General features: G+C 47.1%; 1 protein-coding gene across 5 annotated transcripts in view; it reads left to right on the top strand.

The window, feature by feature from the left end:
* The window catches only part of PATL2 (PAT1 homolog 2), a 197,933-nt gene that overhangs the window by 51,690 nt on the left and 120,484 nt on the right, over nucleotides 1-25,759 (top strand). For all 5 annotated transcript variants that reach the window (XM_029606759.1, XM_029606760.1, XM_029606756.1 and 2 more), the window contains 4 exons: nucleotides 14,511-14,585; nucleotides 22,295-22,433; nucleotides 22,705-22,825; nucleotides 25,299-25,396. In XM_029606759.1, coding sequence (XP_029462619.1) covers nucleotides 14,511-14,585; nucleotides 22,295-22,433; nucleotides 22,705-22,825; nucleotides 25,299-25,396 — 433 coding nt within the window. The remainder of the gene's footprint in view (nucleotides 1-14,510; nucleotides 14,586-22,294; nucleotides 22,434-22,704; nucleotides 22,826-25,298; nucleotides 25,397-25,759) is intronic.

The following is a 25,759-nucleotide window of genomic DNA, read 5'->3' as shown; positions in this document are numbered from 1 at the left end:
ATAGCGGTACACAACACACAAAAAGACAGTCCCTACTCAATAGAGCTTACAATCTAATGACAAACATACAGGACAAGAGACTTTGAGTATAAAGCAAGACAATGGTTAAAAAGAAAAGGAAGTTAGTTAACAAGACTAAAAGACAACCAGGCATAAGATTTAAAAGTGGTTTCAAAAAGGTGGCGCTTTAGATGGGATTTAAACATGGCAAGACAGGGAGCATGATGCACCAATTCAGGAAACATGGCACAGCCAGGTGGAAAGCACGGAGTCTGGAATTGGCAGTAGAGGAGAAGGGCACAGATAGTGATTTATCCGAGCGGAGTGCATGAGGAGGGGTATAGAGCGATGAGTAGAGAGATATAGTGAGGGGCTGCAGAGTGAAGGCATTTGTAGGTGAAAAAGGGGAGCTTGAACTGCATGTGGGAGCAGATAGGGAGCCAATCAATGATGTCAGAAGAGGGGGTTATGTGAGCATAAGGAGTTCCGTCTTGGCCATGTTGAGTTTAAGGTGGTGGTGGGACATCCAGGCAGCAATGTCAGACAAGCAGATCAAGATCCGGCAGTGGATTTCTGGTGAAATTTCTGGTATCAAAGGTAGATATGGGGGAAGTCAGCATAAAAATGGTATTGAAAGCCATGAGAGGAAATTGAGCACCAAGGGAATTAGTATATAGTGAGAAGAGGGCCCAGGACAGAGCCCTGAGGCACACCAATTGATAGTGGCATGGCAGAGGAGGAACCACCAGAGGAAATGTTAAGTGTGATTGTCTTGTCTTGGGACTCTGGAGAGGTAAGAGAACCGAAATCCAAGTGAGGACAAAGTATCAAGGAGTAGGTGGTGGTCAAGGAGGATAAGGACAGAGTAAAGACCTTTTGGCTTTTAGACATAAACAGGTCCTTGGAAACTTTGGCAAGGACTGTTCCAGTTGAATGTAGAGGGTGTAAACCAGACTGGAATGGATCGCGAATGACTTGAGATTTAAGAAAGTCAAGAGAGTGGCAGTGAACAACAAAAGAGAGATGGGATATTTGGCAGGACAGGTAGGATCTAGTGAGGGTGTTTTTTTTTTTTTTTTTTTTTAATTTTTATATAAAGGAGTGGAATGATCAGGGCCTGTGGGCCCATTAGGCATACTAGGTGGCTGCCTAAAGTGCAGGAAGTAGGCGGGGCAGCAGTGTTTGAATTTGAACACAGCCGGAGAGGTGAGGTGGAGGAGATCTTGGTATGCGAACATAGGTGGAGGTAAGTTGTGTGCGATTTGGGACGGGGAGAAAACACGGAGATAACTTCACCACCTGGGCAGCTGGTCACCCTTCCACCGGCCCTGGGTATGATTACAGCATATTTAGAGGCAGCAGGACAGTAGCAGTGGAGAGTGATAGGTTGAGGATGTGACAGATAGAAGGGATGACTGCAGTGAAGATGGAGCTGAGGAATTGGGTGGGGGACAGGATCAGAGGGAACAAGTAAAGAGTTTGGAGGAAGAGAGAAGAGAAGCAGTTTCCTCCACTGTGACATCAGGAAAGGAGGAGAGAGTGGTAGAGGCTAGGGGGTAGAGGAAAGAAGTGGGGGAGAGGAGGGTAAAGGTGAAATAGTTGAGAACCCAAGACTAATTTTTGTGAATCTTGTCATGGAAGTAGTTAGTCATAGTCTGGGCAGAGAGAGAAGGGGAGGAGGGAGGTGAGGGAAGTTTGAGGGGGGAATTGAGTGGCAAAGAGATGGTGAGGATTGGATGTAAGAGTTTGTCAGATGAACATAGTTTTGTTTGGCTAGTGCAATAGCATACTGGAAAGTGGTCAGCATGAATTTTGAAGCATTTGAAGTCTGCATGGGACTTCAGCCAGAGATACTCTGCAGAGCAGGCACTGGTACAAAGGTAGTGAATTCTGGAGGTGAGCCAAGTGTGCCTTACAGAAGAGGGTAAGAGGAGTGGCCAGAGTGTCTAAGGCTGATGTGAGTATAGTGTTGTAAGAAGAAACTCTTCAACAGATTCAAAGTTGTGGAGGAAAGGAGAGATGAAACAGCAGTGGAAAAGATGCAGGGATCAACAGCTTAGAAATTCTTAAGTGGAGACTGGATGAGTCTGTGGGGGAGGTGGTTTAATGTGAAAGTTATCAGGTGATGGTCTGAGATCAGAAGAACTGAGGTGGCAAAGTGTGAGACAGCAGGTGGATGCAAAGACTAGGTCAAGGCAGTGGCCAAGCTGGTGAGTAGAGGTGGTAGAGCAGAGTCAGAGATCAAATAAAGTTAGTTTGAAGCATAAGAGAGGAGTTATCATCACTGAAGTTAGTCTCCAAGGATAAGGGAAGGGGAAGATGGTTCAATGAAGAAGGAAAGCCAGGAATCAGTCAGTGAGAAGAGGGAGATTTATCAGGGGGTTGATAGATGACAGCTACCCTGAGAGGTAGTGGAGTGAATAGGAGGATGGAATGGGCTTCAAAGGAAGAAAGAGAGTTGGCTTGAGGTAGGAGAAAGGGTTGAGATCTGCAGGAGAGTGAGTGCAGCAGTCCAACACCATTATCACAGCCTACTGGGTGAGGTGTGTGGGAGAAAATATGACTTCCATGACAGAGAGCAGCACCTGAAGCAATGTCCTCAGGGGAAAGCCAGGTCTCTTAAGGCAAGGAGATGATGAGAATGAGAGGTAAAAAGGTCATGAATAAAGGCAAGCTTCTTGAAGATAGTTTGTATTCCACAGGGAGCACGAGAACGAGGGAGAAGGGCCATCGATGGACACTGAGCCATCGACATTGGGGACCGTCTGTTCCATTGATGTCAACAGCAGTCGGGTGCCAGAGACTGTCCATCTGTCTCCTCCAGGCCAAAGACATTTTGGTTCCTTGTCATTGGCCTCTGCACCAGGAAAGAACTGGGCCAAGCATCGAGGAAAGCCGAAGAAGCATTGGCACCGGTACCCCATCAATGCATGGTGCTGGGCACAGGGATGCACCAGCTGTTTCTATGATGCCCTCGAAACAACTCCTACGGCGAGGAGTGCCAAGCCATTGTCTGCTGGGAGTCCGTGACGGTCTCCACTAGTCCTGATGCCAATCTACCTTGAGGGGTCAAAAGATCTGGCTACCCCTCCTTTCTTCCAGTTGGTCTTGGCATCGGCAACGTTCATGGAGGAGCTGGAGTGTCGAGTCCAGCGTGTGGTGGACTGGGCACTGCAGGGTTTGTCCTGCGGCACCAATGGCACAGGACCTGGTGCCGCCTGTTGTCCTACTGCATCTGTTGAACTTCAACGTGCTAATCAGTGCCTTAGCGACCCAGTTGGTGTTGGTTCCTAGGACAACCTCAGTGCCCAGTGGGGCACTGAGGCCTCCCCCCTATTGATGCGGTGATCATTGCTGATTCCTCCAAGGAGGAAGCTCCACAGAGATTGGCGGAGACGCCAAGGCCTGCTGTCCTCCCCTCCACCCCCCAATTCAGTTCTACCGGTGCCTGCACCTCTGGATGTAGGCTGAACACCTAGTGACCCGTCCCCTGTTGCTTTCAGTGAGGATGAGGAACCCTATGAGCCTGGGGGGATGACATTTCAGAGTCCTCAGAGGGCCTCCCTTCAGACCCTTCTCCAGAGGAGCGGAGGAAGTCTCCGTCTGAGGACTTGATTTTCTCAGGGTTTATGAGAATGATGGCAGAAGTTGTTAACAGAGGTGGATGCTAGGCACAAAATGCTTGAGATCCTTCAGTTCATAGAGCCTCCTAAGGAGATCGTGATGATACTGGTATACAAGATCCTTAAGAAGTTGCTGCTGAGGATATGGGAACACCCCCTCATAGTGTCTGCCATCAATAAGAAGGCAGACAGAGTTTACCTCATGCAGAAGGCTGCTGGATTCGATAAGCATCAGCTTCCCCACCAATCTGTGGTCAAATCCACCCTCAAGAGGGCCAAGAGCTCTCAAACTCATTCCTCGGCACCCCCGGGGAAAGACCATAGAGCAATGGAAGCTCTTGGGCGGAAAATTATTTTAAGGCACCATGCTTATTGCCTGCATTGCCACCTACCAGCTCTACGTGAACCAATAATCACGGGTCATCTGGAAGCAGGTGCAGGAGGTGGCTGAGCAGCTGCCTCAACAGCAGCAGGACACATTCATGTCACTGGTGCATAAGGGCGTGAGGTCCTTGCAACCTACGAGGTTTTCGAGACTGCATAGAGAGTCTCTAGAGCGAGAATCGTGCCCACAGAATGGCATGGCTGCAGGCCTCTGATCTCCAACCAGAGTACAGGAACAATTCGCTGACGTGCCGTGAGGTGGACAGAATCTCTTTAGAGATGGGGTGAAGGATGCTGTGGCCCAACTTCGGGACCATCACAAATCCCTCTGACAACTCTTTGCCAGTATTCCAGACCTGTCCTCTTCATCCTGAAGGCTGGTAAGAGCGGGACCAAGGAAGTCTTTGTTTCACCAAAGGAAGCACTATTCTCCGCCTTCTTACTCCCATCAACACCGTCAGGGCTCCATTTTGATTACTGGCAGCAGACTGCCCTTTGCCCTTACTATGTCACAGGGGCTACCGCTGGCATTGGTCGTCCCCAGTGACATAGTAAGGGCAAAGGGCCGTCGGTTCACCTCCAATCAGTGGGTTGTAGACATCTAGAATGGCTATACCCTAGAATTTATCCGACCTCTAACTTGCCATTTGTAGCAGCGAGCAATATTGAGTTACATCACAAGTATAAAGCTTATTGGTTAAGGGTAGTAACAGCCACTTCAACAAGTTACCCCCATGCTTATTTACTTTCTCAGACTGTAGAATTGATGTTGTTCATTGATGTCTGAAACTAATTACCCTTTTCCTTTTTTTTGTCCCTGCTGTTAAAGCAGAGAGCAATAATGAGTTGCATCAACAGTATGAAGGCTTGTTGGTTAAGGATAGTAACCACCACACCAACAAGTTTTATTTTATTTATTTATTTATTGCTTTTTATATACCGCCGCTCATCAGAGATATCACGTCTGTGTACAGAGAACAAAAACGTACGCCGGAGCGTTGTACATTGAACAAGATAATTATAGTTGAAGTCTTTTACATAAAGCAAATAAAAATAAAAAATAATAAAAACAGCAATATAACTTAAAGCAAACTTAAAATGGTAACAAATATAACTTAAACGGAAAAACATGGGGAGGCTGAGAGGAAAAAAATATAATTTGGAAGTGAGAAGCGAGGAATGGCGATGCAACTTAGAGAAAGCATAAGGACGGAGAGAAAAGGCACAAATAGAACAGTAGCGATTACATAAAGGTTTATCTGGGGTACAAAGGTAGAAAAGAGGAGCGAGATAATGTGGCACATTATAAGAAAATATTTATTATGAGGGGGGGAGAGGGGCAGATGTAGGGTGTAGATGAGCGTGTAGGAATCATGTGTAGGCTTGAGTGAATAACCATGTCTTGAGTTTTTGTTTGAATATCTTAGGAGACAATTCAAGACGTAATTCAGTGGGCATGGAATTCCATAACGTGGGACCAGCTAAGGAAAGGGCACGGGCTTTGGTAGATGCATAGTTAAATAGTTTGGGAGAGGGGGTCTGCAATGGGGCAAGGTATGGATTCCTAGTTGGTCTGTTAGATGTATGAAATTGTAATGATTTAGTGAGCCATTTCAGGACTTTGGAGGGCTTTGTGGATGAGTGATAGTGTCTTGTATTGTATGCGAAGGTGACTGGGGAGCCAGTTACCCTCATGAGCTCTTTTCCTCATGAAGCAGCAAGGAAGATAATCTATCGTAGCGGTAAGGTAAACAAAGATTGAAAGTCCTTAAAAGAAAGTTCTTTATTAATATCTTTAAAGTTGCCCGACTCTAGCCAAGTTTTGCCCACATACAAGGGGCTACTTTAGGGGCTGTGTAAGTGAGCTTGGGCACAGATGATATGTTCAAATTCTGCCATAAGGTGTTTGTTTGGTTTTTTTTTTAATTATAATAGGTTGTTGTCATCTGAGAGGTTCCTTGACTTGACACTCACAAAAAAGATAGTTAGGATTGCTGTGAACTTCTTGGCTGCAGAGGACTTTTTATCTATCTTCTTCTTTGTTTACTCTTTTCTTCATGTCCATCCTGTAGCCTTTAGGGATCCACAGTATTTATCCCATGCCCCTTTGAAATCTTTCAGTTTTTGTCTTCACTTTCTCCGGAAGGGTATCATCTATGGTACCTGAAGACTGGAGGGTTGCCAATGTAACGCCAATTTTTAAAAGGGGATCAAGGGGTGATCCAGGAAACTACAGACCACAGCCTGATGTCTTTGCCAGGCAAAATGGTAGAAACTATCATAAAGAACAAAATTGCTGAACATATAAGCAAGCATAGTTTAATGGGAACATGGATTTAGCCAAGGGAAGTCTTGCCTCACAAATTTTGCTACATTTTGGAGGGCATAAATAAACATATGGAGAAAGATGAGCCAGTTGATGATGTAGTGATTCTGGAGTTCCAGAAAGCATTTCACAAAGTCCCTCTTGAGACTTCTTAGGAAATTAAAAAGTCATGGGATATAGGGGGCAGTGTACTATTGTGGATTGCCAACTGGTTAAAAGAGAGAAAATAGAGAGTAGGGCTAAGTGGTAAACTTTCCCAATGGGAAAAGGTGAATAATGTAGTGCCCTAGGGATCTGTTCTGGGATCACTGCTTTTTAATATATTTCTAAACGACTTGGATATAAGAATAAAAACTGAGGTGATCAAATTTGCCGATGACAGAAAATTATTCAAATTTGTTAAATTGCAAGAGGACAATGCAAAACTGGGACATTGCACTTGTCCACATTTAAATTTCATTTGCCCTTTAGGAATGCAAAGTGATGCATTATGTAGTCATAATTTGGGTTCCCTGTACGTACCCGGATCAGTCCAGACCGTGGGTTGAGCCTCCTGTCCAGCAGATGGAGACAGACCAAAACTGAAAGGGTATCCCATATCAGGACAGAGCCTACCCTGCATCCCTTCAGTATTAGTCTCTCTAGCAGATGCAGGCTGCTGAACCTGCGGTTCCCCTTCTTATCTCCTTATCTTTTGACCCTGAGGGGATCTTATTCCTTTTCTTTACTGGATCGAGCAAGTATTAGCCTTTTTTTTTTTTTTTAATATGTATAAAAGTTACATCTGAAATTTTCTGTATTTTTCTGGGAGACAGTCCTGTTTCTTCGCTCTGCTAGGGGCCTAGGGGGGCTTTGCCCCTTGAAATCTTCAGCCTAGGCTTCCTTTCCTGGTGACCTTCTGGGGTGATATTGGTGGTCCAATCAATCCCCCTTGGCTAGCTGTCCACATAGGGCCGGTGACAGATAAACTTTCCCCTACACTGCTGTGTTAATTTAAAAATCCTTCCTTTTTTTTTTTTTTTTTTTTTTAAAGCCCTATTTACTATTTTAAGAACCGTGGACAGCTCCGGCAGCATTCAGTGTCTGCCTCCACTGACCAGCCAGCTCAGCTCTTCACAGCTCAGCTGTTTTTTCTCCTCACAGCAATTTTTGTCAGACGCTGATGCCGCATTCCAGCGTCTGGAGTGCCTGCGGAGTGCCTGCCACGAGGCTCTTCCATGCAGGCCTCTGCTCCGGGTGTCTGCTGGCTGGGGAAGGTCCCTCCTTGGCATCCCCGATTACTGCGACCTGGGGATGAGCTGTATGCCGCGTGGCCAGGCCGTTCCTGACCTAAAAAACCGCGGGAATGGTGGCCATTTTGGAAGCAATCTCAGGTACTGAAATGGGGCTGCAGGAAGAAGGTGAGCCCGATTCCTTGATTTTGCCACCGGATTTGAGCCCCCTCCCCCCCCCCCCCCCCCCCCCCTTGGGAAGCCAAAGTCTCGTTTTTCCACAGTTTGTGCTCCTTATGCACAAATCTTATCTTGCTAGCCTGCAGGAGGAGGAGGGCCCCCCCCCCCCCCCCCCGCCTAAGAACCCGCAGTTTTCTCCTCCACAGCCCCCTAAGGAGCCAGAAGGGCAGGGCTCCATTAGAGTTAGGGTGGTCCCGGGGGTCCTGCCACCTCCGGATTCTCCGCAGCCACTGTCTGTCCCTGATCTGGATGCTGATCCTCTGCTTACCAACCCCTCCACTTGAGGGGGATGATCCACGCATATTTCAAAGGGAGGAGCTGGAACCGCTCATTCTCTTCATATTGCAGGAACTGGGAATCGAGGTGCTCCCTGAGGATACGGTCACAGCCGCAATGCCTCCTAACGTGGTCCCAGTCCTGGCAGGACTTAGGGTTCCTCCGTGAACATTTCCATTCCACCCCATGCACAAGCTGATGCTTCTCCAGGAATGGGAGTCCCCTGAGGCAGGACTCTGAGTGGGTAGGGCTATGGACAAGCTCTACCCTCTTCCTGAGGACTGCTTGAATATGCTTAAGATGCCTAAGGTGGCTTCCTCAGTCTCTGCAGTTACCAAGCACACCACCATCCCGATGGTGGGGGCTATGGCTTTGAAGGAAGTTCAGGACCGTAAATTTGAATTTTATTTAACATGCATCTTTGAAGTTTTGTCCCTCGGTGTTCGGGTGACAATCTGCAGCAGTCTCATGCAGCGGGCAAGCCTCAGGTGGGTTCAGCAATTGCTCAGCACCCAAGACCTCCCATCTGCAGAGGCGGAGCAGGCGGATCTGCTAGAAGGTGCAATCGCATATGGGGCTGATGCCTTTTACGATCTAAGAGTACAAGCCAGAGCCATGGTCTCCGCGGTCTCGGCCAGGCGTCTCCCCTGGCTGAGAAATTGGTCTGCAGATGCTTCTTCTAAAGTGCAGTTGGGCACTCTCTCCTACAAGGGTCAGTTGCTTTTTGGTGAGGACCTAGAGCAGCTTATTAAATCTCTGGGTGAAAATAAGGTTCATAAGCTGCCAGAGGACCGCCCGAAACAGTCTTGGGTTTTCTTTCCCTCCTGCACTCGCTTCAGAGGTCAACGTAGATATAACACCAGAGCACGGGGTTCCTTTCCGAGAGGCAATGCTTCCAGATCCCAATCCTGGTCTCATTCCTTTTGAGGACGTCTACCCTTCCGGGTTAGTAGCCAGCAGCACTCGGCCACAAAGTCCTTCCCCCCCCCCCTTCAAATGAAATACGGCTGGCCCATTCCTCCGCTCTAAACTTAGGTGGATGGCTGTCCCTGTTTCTTGAGGAATGGGCCAAGATAACATCAGTGGGTTCTAGAGGTAATAGAAAAAGGCAACACATTAGAATTTGCTCGAGATCTACCGGACTTTCAACTAATCTCCCCCTGCAGAAGTCAGAGGCCTGCGGTCGATCAGACCCTGAGCAGACTGCTGAAACTGGGTGCCATAGTCCCAGTCCCAGTGGAGGAACAAGGATCCGGCCAATTTCCATCTACTTCGTTGTCCCCAAAAAGGAAGGCTCCTTTCATCCAATTTTGGATCTCAAGTGTGTCAACCGGGCTCTCAAGGTTCCCCATTTTCGAATGGAAACCCTGAGGGCGGTAATAGCGGCGGTTCACTCAGGAGAATACCTGGCGTCACTCGACCTGACGGAGGCCTACTTACACATTTCAATTCGCTGCGACAATCAGCAGTACCTCCAGTTCGAGATCCTGGGCCAACATTTTCAGTTTCGAGCGCTCCCATTCGGTCTCGCTATGGTGCCGTGCACTTTCACCAAAGTCATAGTTGTAGTGGCGGCATCTCTTCATTGAGACAGAGTGCTGGCCCACCCTTACCTGAGCGATTGGCTCATCTGGGCCAAATCGGAGTCTCTCTGCAAGCTAGCACTCAGCAGGGTCCTGACTGTTCTGACCTCCCTGGGGTGGATAGTCAACTTTCCCAAGAGCAAGCTTCAGCCTTCCCAGACCCTGGAATTCTTGGGGGCATAATTCGATACGCGAGTCGGCAAGTTTTTCCTCCCAGATGCGCGGGCGCTCAAACTCAGGGGCCAAGTGCACACCTTTCTCTCACGTGCTCTGCCCACGACCTGGGACTATCTCCAGGTTTTGGGGTCCATGGCCTCCACTATCGATCTGGTCCCTTGGGCTTTTGCGCGTATGCGTCCGTTACAGAAAGCTTTGCTGTCCCGCTGGAAGCCGGTGTCGGAGTAGTTTTGGATGCCTCTACCGCTATTCAAGTCTACTGTTGCCAAGCTACTATGGTGGCTCTTGCCTGCCCACCTCCTGAGGGGGTGTCCCTTCAGATGCCGCAGTGGATCGTTGTCACGACTGACACCAGTCTCTCCGGCTAGGGAGCAGTATGCCAGGCCCAGTCTACACAGGGCTACTGGTCCCCAATCCAATCTCGCTGGCATATCAATCGATTGGAAGCTCCAGCAGTACGTCTGGCTCTCAAGGTCTTCCTCCCCTTACTCCATCGCAAGGCGGTGCAGGATCTCTCGGACAACTCCACCACGGTGGCCTACATCAATCGACAGGGAGGCACCAAGAGTTGCCTGGTGGCTCTGGAAGAGCAAGCAAGCTCTTCGCTTGGGTGGAGCGTCACCTAGAGCACCTAGCAGCATCCCACATTGCGGGGAAAGAGAATGTTCAAGCCGATTTCCTCAGTCGCCAGCGGTTTAGATCCTGGCAAGTGGGAGTTGTCAGACAAGGTGATGGATCTGATTGTCCGCAGGTGGGGTCCTCCACAGTTGGATCTGATGGCCACAATGAACAATGCGAAAGCGCCCCGGTTCTTCAGCCGCAGAAGGGAACATTTGCTCGGCAGGAGTGGATGCGCTGGTCCTTCCCTGGCCTCAAGACATTCTCCTATACATGTTCTCTCCTTGGCCACTGGTGGGCAAAGTGCTCAGAAGAATTGAGCTCCATCAGGGTCCCGTCATTCTAGTGGCTCCAGTGTGGCCTCGCAGACCGTGGTTCGCAGATCTGGTAAACCTTGTGATGGACGGCCCTCTCTGCCTCTGTCATCTCCCCCCCTTCCCCCCCCCCCACCTTTGGCAGGGTCCCGTATTTTTCGATCAGGCGGATCGCTTTTGTCTAGCGGCCTGGCTTTTGAAAGGCGGAAGTTGAGGAAGAAGTTATATCCACTCTGAGAGCCCGGAAGCTGGCTACCTCTCTCGCTTATGTCCGGGTATGGAAGGTGTTTGAAAATGCGTGTGCCGCTTTGGGAGTGTCAGCCCGTAAGGCTCAGGTTTCCCAAGTCCTTTCCTTCCTCCAGAACGGTCTCTCCAAGGGTTTGTCTTTCAGTTCCTTGCAGGTGCAGCTCTCCGCCCTCTGCTCCCTCTTAGGCAACATTGACGGTTACTCAGTGGTGGCTCATCCGGATGTCGTTCGCTTCCTCAAGGGGGACAAACATTTGAAGCCACCGGTACAGGCTACTTGTCCTTCGTGGAGTCTTAACTTGGTTCTTCGGGTTCTCTGTAAAGCTCCCTTCGAACCTCTATGGAAGGCTACACTTAAGGATTTGACCCTCAAAACGGTCTTCCTGGTCTCTATTTGTTCTGCCAGAAGAGTTTCTGAGCTCCAGGTTTTGTCGTGCAGGGAACCTTTTCTACGTTTTTCTGATTCAGGGGTATCTCTCAAGACGGTACCTTCTTTCTTGCCAAAAGTGGTGTCGTCTTTTCACGTCAATCAGTCAGTAGAACATCCGGCTTTTTCTTCTAAAGACATCACAAGCACATCAGAGGGTGATCTGCGCCGCTTGGATGTGAAACTGGTTTTGCTCCGTTACCTCCAGGTTACGAATGAGTTCCGGGTCTCTGATCACCTGTTTATCCTGTAGAGTGGCCCAAATAAGGGAAATAAGGCTTTAGACCTCTATTGCACGGTAGCTAAAGGAGGCTATTGCGTCTGCCTACATCTGTAAGGGCCGACCGGTTCCGGAAGGCCTAAAGGCCCACACCTTACGTTCTCAAGCCACTTCTTGGGCGGAGAGTCAGTCTCTCCACAGGAAATATGTAGGGCAGCCACTTGGAAATCTCTGCATACTTTTGCTCGTCATTACCGTCTGGATGTACAGGCTCCAGTTTTTGGCTCCTTCGGGCAGCAGGTTCTTCGAGCGGGACTGTCTCTGTCTCACCCTGTTTAGGGAAGCTTTGGTACATCCCACGGTCTGGACTGATCCGGGTACGTACAGGGAAAGGAAAATTGGTTCTTACCTGCTAATTTTCATTCTTGTAGTACCACGAATCAGTCCAGCCACCCTCCCATGCTAGATCTGTTCCGTCCGCTCGAAGTTTTCTTCCTTTACATGTTTCCGGATACCTGGATTATCTCATTATTAAAGTCACCGGAAGCATCTAACAGATGACAATGAGACTAAATCTTTATGCAAGAGCATTGTTCATACAGAATTCTTTCAATTGTTCAATATTTTCAATTTATCAGTTTATTGTTACTTGCTTGATCTTTGGGGAGTTATATCTGCTTTGAAAGTACTTTATACTGAAGGGATGCAGGGTAGGCTCTGTCCTGATATGGGATACCCTTTCAATTTTGGTCTGTCTCCATCTGCTGGACAGGAGGCTCAACCCACTGTCCGGACTGATCAGTGGTACTACAGGAACGAAAATTAGCAGGTAAGAACCAATTTTCCTTTACTCTTCCCTAAGTGCAAGGTTCCACATGAGTCACCACTCAGGAAAAGGATCTAGGTGTCATCGTGGAAAATACATTGAAATATTCTGCTTGGTTTGCAGCAGCGGCCAAGAAAGCAAATAGAATGCTAGGGATTATTAGGAAAGGAATGGAGAATAAATATCATAATGCCCCTGTATCATTCTATGGTATAACTTCATCTTGAGTATTGTGCGCAGTTCTAATCGCCACATCTCAAAGATATAGCAGAATTAGAAAAGGTACAGAGAATGGTGACCAAAATGATAAAGGAGATGGAAAAATTCCCCTATGAAGAGAGGCTAAAGAGGTTAGGACACTCCAGCTTGGAGGAGAGACATGATGGAGCTCTATAAAATGAGTGGATTGGAATAGATAAACGTTAATCAGTTGTTTACTCTTTTGAAAAGTACAAAGACACAGTTAAGATGCCTAGTAATACATTTATAACTAATAAGAGAAAATATTTTTTACTCATCACATAATTAAGCTCTGGAATTTGTTGCCAGAGGATGTGGTGAAAGCTATTAATGTAGCTGCATTTAAAAAAAGGTTTGGACAAGTTCCTGGAGGAAATGTCCATTAAGGTAGAGTTGCAGAAATGCACTGCTTATTCTTGGGATCAGCAGCTTGGAATCTATCTACCCCTTAGGATCCTGCCAGGTACTTGTGTCCTGGGTTGGCCACGGCTGGAAATAGGATACTGGGCTTGATGGACCTTTTGCCAGTATGGCAAATCTTACATTCTTAAATTCTTTTTGGCAGGTCCCACCTTCCATCCTCTTTGGCAGCTCTACTTGCCTTTGATAACCATAAAAACGGTGTTTCCAGTTGCTATATGTTCAGCAAGGCAGGTCTCAGAATTATAAGGTCTCGTGTCTGGAACATTATTAGTGATTGTACTGAATAGGTTGCAAATTAGTATTTTACTGTTCTCCTTGCCCAAGGTTGCATCATTTTCACATAAATCAGTCAATCATTACCATTGTTGGATAGAGCGGCAGATGAGGGCAAATTTCGGCAGTTGCGCCTTTTGCATGTGAGGAGACATTTCTTGTATTATCTTAAGGTAATAGTCCTTGCGGAGGGCGGATCGCCTCTCTGTGCTCCATGAGGGAGTGAAGAAGAGAGCAACAGCTTCTTGTGCTACAGTGGCACATTGGATTAAGGAGATGGCTATGGCAGATTATGTAAATCGTTGCCTAGACGAGTTAGGGCTCATTCAACCAGAGCGCAGGTGGTAACTTGGGCAGAGATAGTTTATCGCTGTCTGAGACCTGTAGAGTGACTATGTGGTCTTCGTTGCATACCTTCTCCAAGCATTATCATTTGGATAGTAGCAATTCGGGAAGATGTGTCTTTGGCTAGAGTGGTGTTGAAGGAGCAATAGGCAGCTTCCTGCCGGGTAAGGAAGTAGCTTTGGTACATCCCACTTGTATGGACTGGCCTGCCTGAATGCAGAGAGAGAGACAAAATTACTACTTACCTGATAATTTCCTTTTCTCTAGGAAAGGCAGACCAGTCCACATTCCTGTCCTGGACTGCCTGTAAATGGTACTATAATAGTGTGCTTTTTGTCCTCAGGGACATTATTGGAGACAGAAGCAAAGGCTATTATGGATCTTCGATCGTCAAGGTACCTGGTAAATATGTACCATCGTTATCTGTTTGTTATATTTCTTTTTCCTCTGAGTCCGGTGCTTTCCCCACTGAACATGGAGGGAAAAAAAAAAGTGAATGGTAGGGGGAGGAGTTGTATAGTTAAAGTTAAAATTTAGAGTTATTCAGTGGTCCACAGTTGGCTTTTCCAGGAATACTGGCAGGCTGATGTCGGTGCAGTGCTATATAAAAGTGACATCAGCGAGTCAGTTGATCTCAGTTTCCTTCTGCTTGTTGGCATGTATATCCCACTTGTGTGTACTGGCTTGCCTGTCCTAAAAGAGGAGAAATTTATCAAGTAAATAGTAATTTCACCTCTGTCTCCCTACTTCTTTTCTAGAGTCCCTAGCCATGTGACCCAGCTGCACCCCCAACACAGAAGGATCCTGAACCAGCGGCAGCAGAGAGCACCTAGGTAACTGAACTAGAATCCATCTAGCTATAAAAAAGGGGGGGAGTGGGGGTATTAGACTGGCTCAGTAAGGCAGAGAATCTGCTGTTCAAGGACTTAGCTGCAGAGTGCAGTTGGCAGGGTGCTGCATCTGGTGGGACCTGGGCTCAAGTTCTGTACCACTTACCATTACATCAACACCATGTACGTAGTGGCCTGTGAGAGCAAACAGTGCATGCAGGTCAGCAGACAAGCATCAGAAGAGGTAACAGGGAGCAGAGGTGCAGAGGCCATCTTAGCCCTTCATTACAGATGTGTTGGAGTTAGAACATTTCCTATTTTGTTTCATTCTTGCTTTGTTTTTGAGGTAGTCATTTGTTTAGTTCTTGATGCCATTAAACAAACAAACCTGACCAGCATTGACCTCAGAACTGCTAGTGCCATTTGAAAAATAGTAGTTGGGTTTTGTAGTAACTGGGGATTGCTCCTGCTCTTTGAAAACACAAAGATTGGTGTAAGGAGTAGGATGGAGGTGCTGGGGGGCGGGGGTAAATTTGGCAATGGAGGGCCCTGATTTGTGAGGGTTTTTGGGTGTTTTTTTTCCGTTTTGCCCACTTTTTTTTTTTTGGTTAATTTTAACAAAACAAAAAAAGTTAGCTGCACATACTATTCATTTTTGATGGGCTTTTTTCAGTTAGTGAATTTGTTTGCTGACTTATATACTGCTTAGAAACATTGATATTTTAGACTCATAAATTATGATCATGAGACAAAATAATATAAAAGACAAAATCCATACCCAACATAAAAAAAGACATAAGACAAATAGGTTGCCTCTAATATTTAGCTGACAGTGTTACATTGCTCAGGAAAAGGCTCTTTGAAACAAATACCGTATTTTTCGCTCCATAAGATGCACCTGACCATAAGACGCACCTAGGATTCAGAGGGAGAAAATTAAAAAAAAAAAAAAAAAAAAAAATTATTTGTGCTAAACCGGCTCTGTCCCTGGGCGTCTGTGCGTCTTATGGAGCAAATTAGGGGCGTGCATAACATTGTTTTTTTCTCCCCATTTTGTTTTAGTGTCTGGGGAGGTCCATTTCGGTCCATTCTCCAGATTGGAAAACGTTTGTCTTTCTAATTCTGTGGGAAAACCCCATCCCAACCCTTTAAATTAACAACCCCCACACTCCTGACCCCCCCCCCTCCCCAAGACCTGCCATAAGTCCCTGGTGGTCCAGCGGGGGTTCGGGAGCGATCTCCTGGACTTGGGCTGTCAGTGCCATTTTGATTGCTGGCAGCCGACGGCCCAAGTCCAGGACATCGCTCCCCCCCGCTGGACCACCAGGGACTTATGGCAGGTCTTGGGGTGGGGGGGTTATAGTAAATTAATTTGGAGGGGGCAGAGGTTTTGTTACATTTTTATTTTTTTTATATTCGTTCCCTAAGATGCACAGACATTTTCCCCCCACTTTTGGGGGGGAAAAAAGTGCGACTTATGGAGCGAAAAATACGGTAAATCTTGTCCAACTTCCTAAAATTCAATAGTTTTTTCTCATCTTTGATCTCTTTTGGCAGCATGTTCCAGAGAAGAGAGGAGCTTGGACATAACAGACATTCCCTTGATTCGTCCAGTCTAATTTGTTTAAACGAAGGGACAGTTAGTAAGCCCTGTGAAGCTCACCTCGGGGAATGTTGGTTGATATAGTTTTAAAATAGCATTAAAAGTGGGAGAAACCAACTTGTTAATACCCTTAAAAACAAGTAAAAGTTTTAAACATGATTTGCCATTTTATGGGAAGCCAATGCAAATCAAAAAGTTTAGGCATAATGTAATTCCATAGAGAAGTACCAATGACTATGCAGGCAGCGGAATTATGTACAAATCGAAGGACTGTGGTTTTTGTCGCCAAATGTCCCCGAGGGCCCAACGACACAGGGCCTACAAAATGAGGGAATTACAAACCATCGACCCTCCGGAAGCTCATTCCTCTCCGGGTCCAGGTAAACTTAGGCCCGTCCAAGAGAAGAGCTTCGTCATGGGATCCTCAAACCTCCAGGACTGGAAGTAAAGATAGTAGATGACAGGACGACCCAGGCGGAACCCAGGGATCTGGGCCGCACAGATCCGGTCAGTTCACCCCCATTGCTTCGCAGTCCACAGAGGTGAGACATTCTCGAGCCCCCTCACAAAAAAGGAGGGCATCGAGGGTGCAGTTATCGACGCAGGCACCGGAAAAACGCCATAAGTCGAAGGGGTCTGATCGGGCACCGATGATGGTGCAGTCTGGACCCCCGGCGCCGAGATGCGCCCACTCGGAGCAGAGACCATCGCATTCTAAACCGAAGTTGACGCATCTGGCGCAGAGGACAATGCAGTCGGAGCCCAGATCAACACACCGGGAACGGAGCAGCGGGAGCGAGACACATTACCAACGGCTCCGTATACCACACTGATACCAACTACACCAGGTCAGACAGGCACAGCACAAGCGCCTCTATTGAAGAGGAAGCACTCTTCCTCAAGATGCTCCACTTCACTGGATTCTTCTCTGAAGCAAGCCCGTCTTTAGGCAGCGCAGGGGACGCTACTAAACATTCCAGACGGCACCATAGAAGTTCTTCATCTTCGGGGCAACACCACGATCAGACATAAGCGTAGCCATCATTCTAAACATTCCCGACGATTTAGGTCTGCTGTGAGCCTGCCGACATCGGGCTCATCCCGACATACTGGGCTATCAGGAGCTGCAGGCCCTTCAGGAAGGGAGATAGTACAGGTGCAATCATCTACCTCCTCGCATTCTATCTCCACATCCAATGGGACAAGGGATTCCTCCTTGCGACCATCGGGACATGATACTAACCCCTCTGACGTAGACGGGAGTTCACGAGGGGATACCCCACAGTTGGATCGCCTCAAAATGGAACCGAACAAGACGTTACCATTAACGTCACATCATGAGCGATCTCAGATGACGCCACAAACGCGACAAGCATTTTGGGATCTTTCACAGTCACTAGCAGGTTTCTTTGAAACTTTAGTCATCTTTCACCTTGCCCCTGGAATCACCATCCAGTCCTAGGGAACCTACTAAACCAGTGGAATTGTTGCCGGTGGACTCTGCACCATCGCCGGTACCCCCGGCCCCTACATCACCAAATCACACACATACTTCCCGTGGGGATTCTGTGTCCACGCCAACTTCACCTACCTCTACTGGTTACCCTTCGGATCTGCCGGACAAGATACCTGAGCCCTATTCTCCCCCGGAGGATCTTTCTTATCCAAAGTTTTTGGATAAGATGGGGCTATATTAACGTTTGGAGGTACAAAAACTACCGGAACCCAGAGCTGAAACACTGGGCCTATTAAAGATTTTCGATACCCCAGGGGAGCCTACATGTCTCCCACCACAAAGCATATTGCACAGTGTACTTCAAAAATCTTGGGAAACCCCCTACACGATTCCAGCAGTTTCCAGAAAAACAGAGTTGAAATTTAAGATGCAGAAACCTTCCACTTATTCCACTCCTCAATTACCGCATGAATCCATAGTGGTCAAGTCGGAGCTTCAGCGATCAAAGAAGTCGAAAACACACGCCTCCAATCCCCCTGGAAGAGATAACAAATGCTTGGATGATTTTGCTAAGTGGGTATATCAGAAGCAATGTTGACTGTGTATATATTCGTACGATATATGTACAAATGCATTCAAGCGACTAAAGGCATGCTCACCTCAACTGGAGAAAATATTCCATCTCCAATTTTAGATATCGAGGAGTGCTCTAGTCACTTGTTACGGGCGGTGTACGAAGGTTTCGAGAATTCATCTCAAGCATCAGCTACAGCGATTGCGGCACGCAGATTGGCTTGGCTGAAGGCTAGTGCCATACAGCCATGACAAATTGGCCAATTTGCTATGCACGGGAGACAATCTACTTGGAGAACGTTTTCATGACACAGTCAGTAAACTTAAAGACCAGGCTCTGGCGGTTCAGTCATTAATGACTCCTCCGACATTTTCCTCTTCCAAGAGATATTTTCGTTCTTCTCGTAGACAACATTTCTTACACAGGCCGTACCGTTCTTATCAGCAATACAGAACACCGTCATATCCTGCGTACCAGAGGCAACAACCACATCCACCTCAACAGCAAAGGAGGGGAAAACCTAGGGTCTCAACGGCAACAACCTCGGCCCCGCTAAAAGCCACACACTCTTTTTAAGGTTCCGGCCACCACTACTCACTACGGAAGCACCTCCTGGACGGATCACAGCATGTTTTGCCACCTGGGAGGCCGTAACATGGGTTCTTGAAATAGTGAAGAATGGCTATCGTTTTCAGTTCATAGATGTGGAAGCGTGGGTTTGGCTATCTACTCGGGGGCTGACAACACTGCACCCCCCCAGCTCGCCCAGGAAATAGCCCTACTTTCAGCATCAACAGGCAATCAGACACATCCCTCGGGCGGTCCGTTGCAAGGGCTTCTACTCCCCATATTTCCTAATTCACAAGAAATCAGGGGCTATCGACCAATTCTGGATCTGCGGGAATTGAACAAGTTGATTGTCAAGGAAAAATTCAAGATGGTTTCATTGAAGTCCATTCTTCCCCTATTACAACCCAAGGATTGGATGTGCTCCATAGACCTGAAGGATGCCTATACCCACATTCCAATCCATCCGTCCTCCTGGCAATACCTTTGTTTTCAATACCAACATCAACATTACCAGTACAAAGTTCTTCCCTTCGGCCTTTCGGCAGCACCCAGGGTATTCACAAAATGTATGGTGGTGGCCCACCTCAGTCAGCAGGGTATGACGATCTTTCCATACCTGGACGATTGGTTTAATAGTAGCTTCGAGTCCAGCCCTATTGTGGGACCATCTTCATCGAGCAATCAGTTGTTTACAGGGACTAGGGTTGGTAATCAACTTTCCAAAATCAACCTTGCAACCTAAGCAAGTTCTTAGTTTATCGGAGCTCGTCTGGACACCATATGCAGCAGAGCGTTCCTTCCGGATGACAGAAAGCAAGAAATGCATTGTCTGCTTCACTCCCTGCAGACAAAGCAGTATCAGACAGCTCGCAACATTTTAACAGTCTTGGGTCACATGGCGACAGCGAATTTCACTGTGCCGAACATGACTTACAGTGGGGTCTGAAACGCCAATGGAAGCAACATTCACATCCATTGGAGAACAGTCTAACACTAACGTCTCAAATGAAAAAGGATATCATTTGGTGACTCCTCGAACCCACGTTAGACAAAGGAGCCTTGTTCAACCCTCCAACACACAAATGCAGTCCTCGCCACCGATGAATCCCAGAAGGATTGGGGAGCGCATTTCGACTTGTTGGAAACGCAAGGCCTTTGGTCAGTATCAGAACAGACCTTGCAAATCTACTAGAACTCAGAGCGATATGCAATGCCCTACGAACTTTTTCAGAAGTATCTACAAGGTCACAGGGTCATGATCTACACGGACAACCAGGTGGCGATGTTCTACATAAACAAGCAAGGAGGGTCCGGTTCATGGCCCCTCTGCAGGGAAGCCCTCCAGATCATTCACCATGCACATTGGCATTCCATTCACTTACAAGCAACTTACCTGCCGGGAGTAGCCATCACCAGAGCGGACAGGTTAAGTTGCATATTCCATCTGCACGAATGGTCGCTCAACCTAGAAGTAGTACAAACTATTTTTCCTCGTTGGGGTGTTCCCTCGATAGACCTGTTTGCTGCAGAAGCGAACACTCAACTTCCAAGGTTCTGCTTGATTCGACCAAGTCTCCTACGGATGGCCCAGGATGCCTTTCTCATCCAGTGGACATCCAGTCTCCTATATGCCTTTCCACCGATTCCACTTATCACCAGAACAATTCAAAACTGCATAGTGGACAAAAGTCAACTGATCCTCATTGCTCCAGCTTGGCCCAGACACCCATGGTACGATTATCTCTTACGTCTTTCGATCGCACCTCCGATTCGACTACCAGACCGTCCGGATCTTTTACTTCAGGAACAGGGCGTACTCCTTCACCCACTCCACTTGTCCCTCCATCTGACTGCATGGAGATTGAGCGGTCATTATTAACTGCAGTAGCCCAAGTGATTCTTCTGGAATCCAGGAAACCATCAACCAGATGCAGTTATACTTTCAAATGGAAGCACTACTCTACCTGGTGTACAGCAAAAGGTATCCCACCGATAGACTACTCGCTGGCACTGTTAATGGACTATCTCCATTCCCTGTACCTGTCCGGCTTAGCAACATCATCCATTATAGAGTGCATCTAAGCGCAATTTCGGCATATCACAGACCGGTTAATAATCACTCGGTCACTGAACATCCATTGTTATCTCGATTTATCAAGGTGTTAACGCACCTTAAACCGCCAGTCGCTAAGCCTCCGGTTCCATGAAACCTCAACATCCTCCTTGGAACAGCTAATTTTGCCTCCATTTGAACCGTTAGATTCGGCACATATTAGGTACCTCACCTGGAAGGTGGTCTTTCTAGTAGCAGTAACATCCGCACGACAGGTTAGTGAACTTCAAGCATTGGTGCACTATGACCCGTATCTACAATTTTATCACAATAAGGTGATCCTCCGACCTCACCCGACCTTTCTTCCAAAGATAATCTCTCCATTCCACCTCGATCAGTCTATAGAACTTCCAGCTTTCTTTCCAAAGCCTCATTCTAACGATAGGGGGCGTTTATTGCACCCGCTGGACTGTAAACGGGCATTGGCATATTACAAACAAAGAACACAAACACCGAATCGTGCATCTCAGCTGTTCGTCTCCTTCAACCCGAACGCCCCGGGATTGCCAGTAGCCAAACGAACCATGGATTGTGCAGTATATTCAGTTTTTCCTACAGCAAATGAAACTTATGCCTCCCTTCTCTTCCACGTGCTCATCAGGTTAGGGCCATGTCAACCTCCATAGCACATCTTAGAAATGTACAGCCAGTGGACATCTGCAAGGCGGCCACATGGTTGTCACGTCATACCTTCACTTCTCATTACTGCATAGACAGTCAGCAGCAGATACGAAGCTAGGTCAAGCAATACTAGAAGCGTTGCCCACTTAAATTCTAGGCTACCACACATATGTGATCATGCAAATTACAATTACCTAAGCATGATCGGGAGCTTGGGACTCCCATGACAGCATGGCTAATTCAGCCCTGCTATCAACAGAGAAAAAGCAAGTTTGCTTACCATAAACTGTGTTTTCGTAGATAGCAGGATGAATTAGCCATGCGGACCCTCCCTCCTCCCTGGTAGTCGTCTTCTCTCAACTACGCTCAAGCTTAAATACAGACTGAGGAGAATCTGTTACTTTCCTGCGCGGGAACACACATGCAGCCGCAGAGACTGAAAACTCTACACTCTGCTTGATAAAGCTCCGCCTCCCGGGCCCTGATTGGTAGTTCCCATGACAGCTTGGCTAATTCATCCTGCTATCTACGGAAACACTGTTTACGGTAAGCAAACTTGCTTTTCACAATATTAGGGTACCTGAATCAACATAAGATAGTGACTTGCTCAAGTCACAAGGAATGTTGGTGGCAGAAACAGGATTTGAGGTTCAGAGCCCATTGCTGTAACCACTAGGCCACTCCCTTTTGGGCACAAGTGAAAATGTGTGCAGCACCCCTCATACTATAGCTGTGTCTGACTGTATCTAATGGGATTTATTTTTCTTTATTTTAGGCGCCCCTGGAAGCATTGGGAGGCCCGACCTGACCCTTACACCTGTCTCATGTCTCCCAGTGAGAAGGAGTGGGTCATCAAAGTGCAGATGATCCAACTGCAGAGTGAGAATCCACATCTGGATGATTATTATTATCAGGTCAGGGGAGGAAATGAGTGTCCTTGTTTTCTAGCTTATATCTGTTAGTTAAAACATTTAACAAGTGATCTGTTAGTGCAGAGTGACAATGGAATGCACAGCCCAGCATGGTTAGAAAAACTAGTTCAGGCATTCAGTGCTAAGAGGCTGCATTTTACAATGTGCGGTGAGGGTTCTGCTGTTATCTGGACCTCTGTTTTAAGTTTTATAGGTAAACTTTAATATTTGGTTCATTAATGTCATATGCTGAGCAGTCTCTATTGTTCTTCAGGCTTACTATGAGAAGCTGGAACGGAAGTTGTCAGAGGAGGAGCTGTTGGGGGAGCGCATCAAACGGGAACCCACCAAACTCGTTACGCCTTACATCCAGAAAGTGGAAACTTATGAATCTGGTATAGTGATCCCGGAGTGTAGAGAATTGAGGGACAGTGTGGGACCTGTATTCAACTAATTAAGGGAAAATTATTTCCCCGTGGAAGAAATGGTGTCATCTTGTGGGTGTAGAGGACATTTCGGCCCATCTTCCTTATAGACTTTAACCTTTTTTTTCTGTTACATATTATTAATATGCAGACTGAAATTTTTTGTGTAGTAGTGATTTATGATTTGTAAAGTTTCTCGGTGCTTACAGTTTAATAGTTTTGATTATATTACTTTTCACATATTGATTTACAATAAAATTATAATGGCAGTTAGCCATTGTGTAAGAGGGACTGGCAACTGTGAACTGGCTTCCTCTTCAGCCAGCCAGACCAGTCCAGACACATGTTATGGCCATCAACCAACAGATGGAGACAGATGCTAACAGCTTTGCTGACCTTAGCCTGCCAATATTCTGTCTCTTTAGCAGATAATAGAAGCATCGCATGCCATGTTCTGAGATCTTCTTGGCCAGGCGAAGTGTTTATTGTAGATGGGGCAGCACCTGAGGTGAAAGTTGCATACTCCCTCCCTCGGTCAAGCAGGGCCCTGGCCCAGAGGGCTTCCAGTTAGCCCTGGATTTGTCAGTAGATACCCATTTATACTTGTGCCTAGGACAGCAAACATTTAGGGGCAACAGGCTGGCTAAGATTTGCTGTCTTCCAGTTTTGCTGAATCTCCATCAGCAGAAATCAGCCTTCTGCTACCTTGTAACAAATCCTTACAGGGGGTGTGTGAAAGCACCAAAAGTGCCTAGAAGCACCAAAATCATAAATCCATCACTGCTTTCAATTTCTGGAAAGGGTGACTATTTATTTGGTAGTATTTCCCTTCTCCTTCTTTCCCTCCCCCAACCTATCCTTAAGCCTCTTAGTTTCCTTCTCTCTGGGAGTTTAAAACAACACTAAACCCTTCTTTTGCAGCTGTGTTTGTTTGTAGGGAGCAAAGTTTAAAAAAAATATAAACAGCCAGGACAGCAAGCAGAAGGTTGGAAGGCTCCTTTCTCCTTGGACAAGCAGTATGATAGTCCTCACACATGGGTGACATGGAGCTCAGTACAGAAAACTTATGTCAAAGTTTCTAGAGACTTTGACTGGCACACTGAGCATGCCCAGCAAGCCACTGTCCACGCAAGGTCCCTCTCCAGTCTCTTCTGTTTCCATGAACTATCGTCTCGCTTTTGTGGAGCTCATGCTCATTTTGGATATTGGAAAGCTTTTTCCCAGCTGATTTTGTTGTCTTTCCTGCACTGGGTCCCTTTCCATTCCCCTGGCTTAGTTGGGCGGCGCAGTAAGTTTTTCTCCCTTCTGTGCGGTCAATTCCCAGTGGTGTCTCCCTCTGTGCCCTCTGGTCATAGACCACTCGCTCGTTTTTTTTTTTCTTGTAATGGCAGCATCGGGTTTTCGTCTGTGTCCCCAGTGCTCCGGGATCATGTTTCTCTCACGGATCCGCATGAGGTGTGTATCCTCTGCCTGGGGACATTGCATGATGTTCGGGGGGTGTCTGTTTTGCGACCTAGATGACTCCCCAAGGGTTGGTGCACCCACCTGAACAAAATGAAGAAACTTGTCAGGTCGCAGATGTCCGAATGATCGACTCCGGTGTCGACACCAAAAAGCCGAGGGGAACTGATGATCACTGTGCCTTCGCTGTCCACTCTTCCACCGGGGCCCTCTATAGAGTCACTGGGGATTGGCCGTCGTCAGCCTCTTCACTCTCCAGGATGTCTGCATTGTTGCCTTTCTCTTGGTGCTGGAAAAAGGCCAGGCTGAGCACCGTGAGAAGTCCAGGAAACATTACCACTAGTCTCAGACTCTGCAGGGGTACCGGGCTCGGCTTGGCGCCAGCCTGCCGTGATGCTCCCAAAGTGACCCCATGGAGAGGAGCCAATGCTCTCCATCGAATCCGGGAGTCCCAGGCATTCCACACTGGTGCCGGGTATCAATCTCCCTTGGGGCTCTGAGGGAGATCTGGTAATGCCTTCCCCCTCCTCTGTCAGTCCGGTCTTCGGCAGTTTTCCAGGAGGAGTTGGAACGCAGGGTGCAATTAGCATATGTATGATGTAAGAATGCAAGTATACACATGCTGTTTATGCTTCCTGACCTAGACACATGTGTTGCAAAATTCCACATGTATTTTTAGCTACTTCTGAGGGGAGCAGCTTCCATCCTGGGCAATTCACTTGGGTAAATAGTCATTTACCCTGTTTTCCTTTGAAAATTAAATGCTTTTATGGTAGCAATATTAGCTTCCCAAAGGAAGAGGGGCAGGAATGAGAGAGGCTGCTAACTGAAGCAGTGAGATTTCTCAAAGGATTGTCCATTTCACTGGGTACCGAAATGACACACACTGTCCAGAGGAGGGAGGAAGTTTGTACTTGCAGTATCTCTTTGGCTGTTTAACTTTCAGACTTTTTGTTATAAATACTACTAATTTATTTTGCAGTGGTCCACATTGAAGGATCACTGGGTCAGGTAGCTGTCTCAACCTGCTACAGCCCTCGCCGGGCCATCGATGCCATATGTCATGCTGTGCTCGATGAGGTAATGATGGGTCACTGACTGAAGTGTGGTGCTGAAGGGATGCATTGGGATTAAACAGTGAGGACAGGAAGGAGAGGTAGCTCTTTTTATTGGTGTGGGGATCATCACATATGGGAACTGCAGAGACTTGGCAGCTATGCTATACAGAATCTTGGTGCTTTTTAATTGGAAGATGGTTGATGTTGGCTGTCATTGTGTATTGTTAAATCTATGACCTTCTATATATCTGGGCCAACATAAATGCACAGAGCATGCATAAAATAGGGTTCAATCCCAGAAGTTTATTTTCTTTTATAATTCACAGGATTAAAGAAACGTTTATTCTTAAACTAGTGGTTTTCTTTCTGACACCTGGCATTTGAA

The sequence above is a fragment of the Rhinatrema bivittatum genome, chromosome 6, assembly GCF_901001135.1.
Source record: "Rhinatrema bivittatum chromosome 6, aRhiBiv1.1, whole genome shotgun sequence".
Classification (NCBI taxonomy): Eukaryota; Metazoa; Chordata; class Amphibia; order Gymnophiona; family Rhinatrematidae; genus Rhinatrema; species Rhinatrema bivittatum.
Note: the sequence above shows the minus strand (reverse complement) of the source record. Positions and strands in the feature narration are given on the sequence as shown.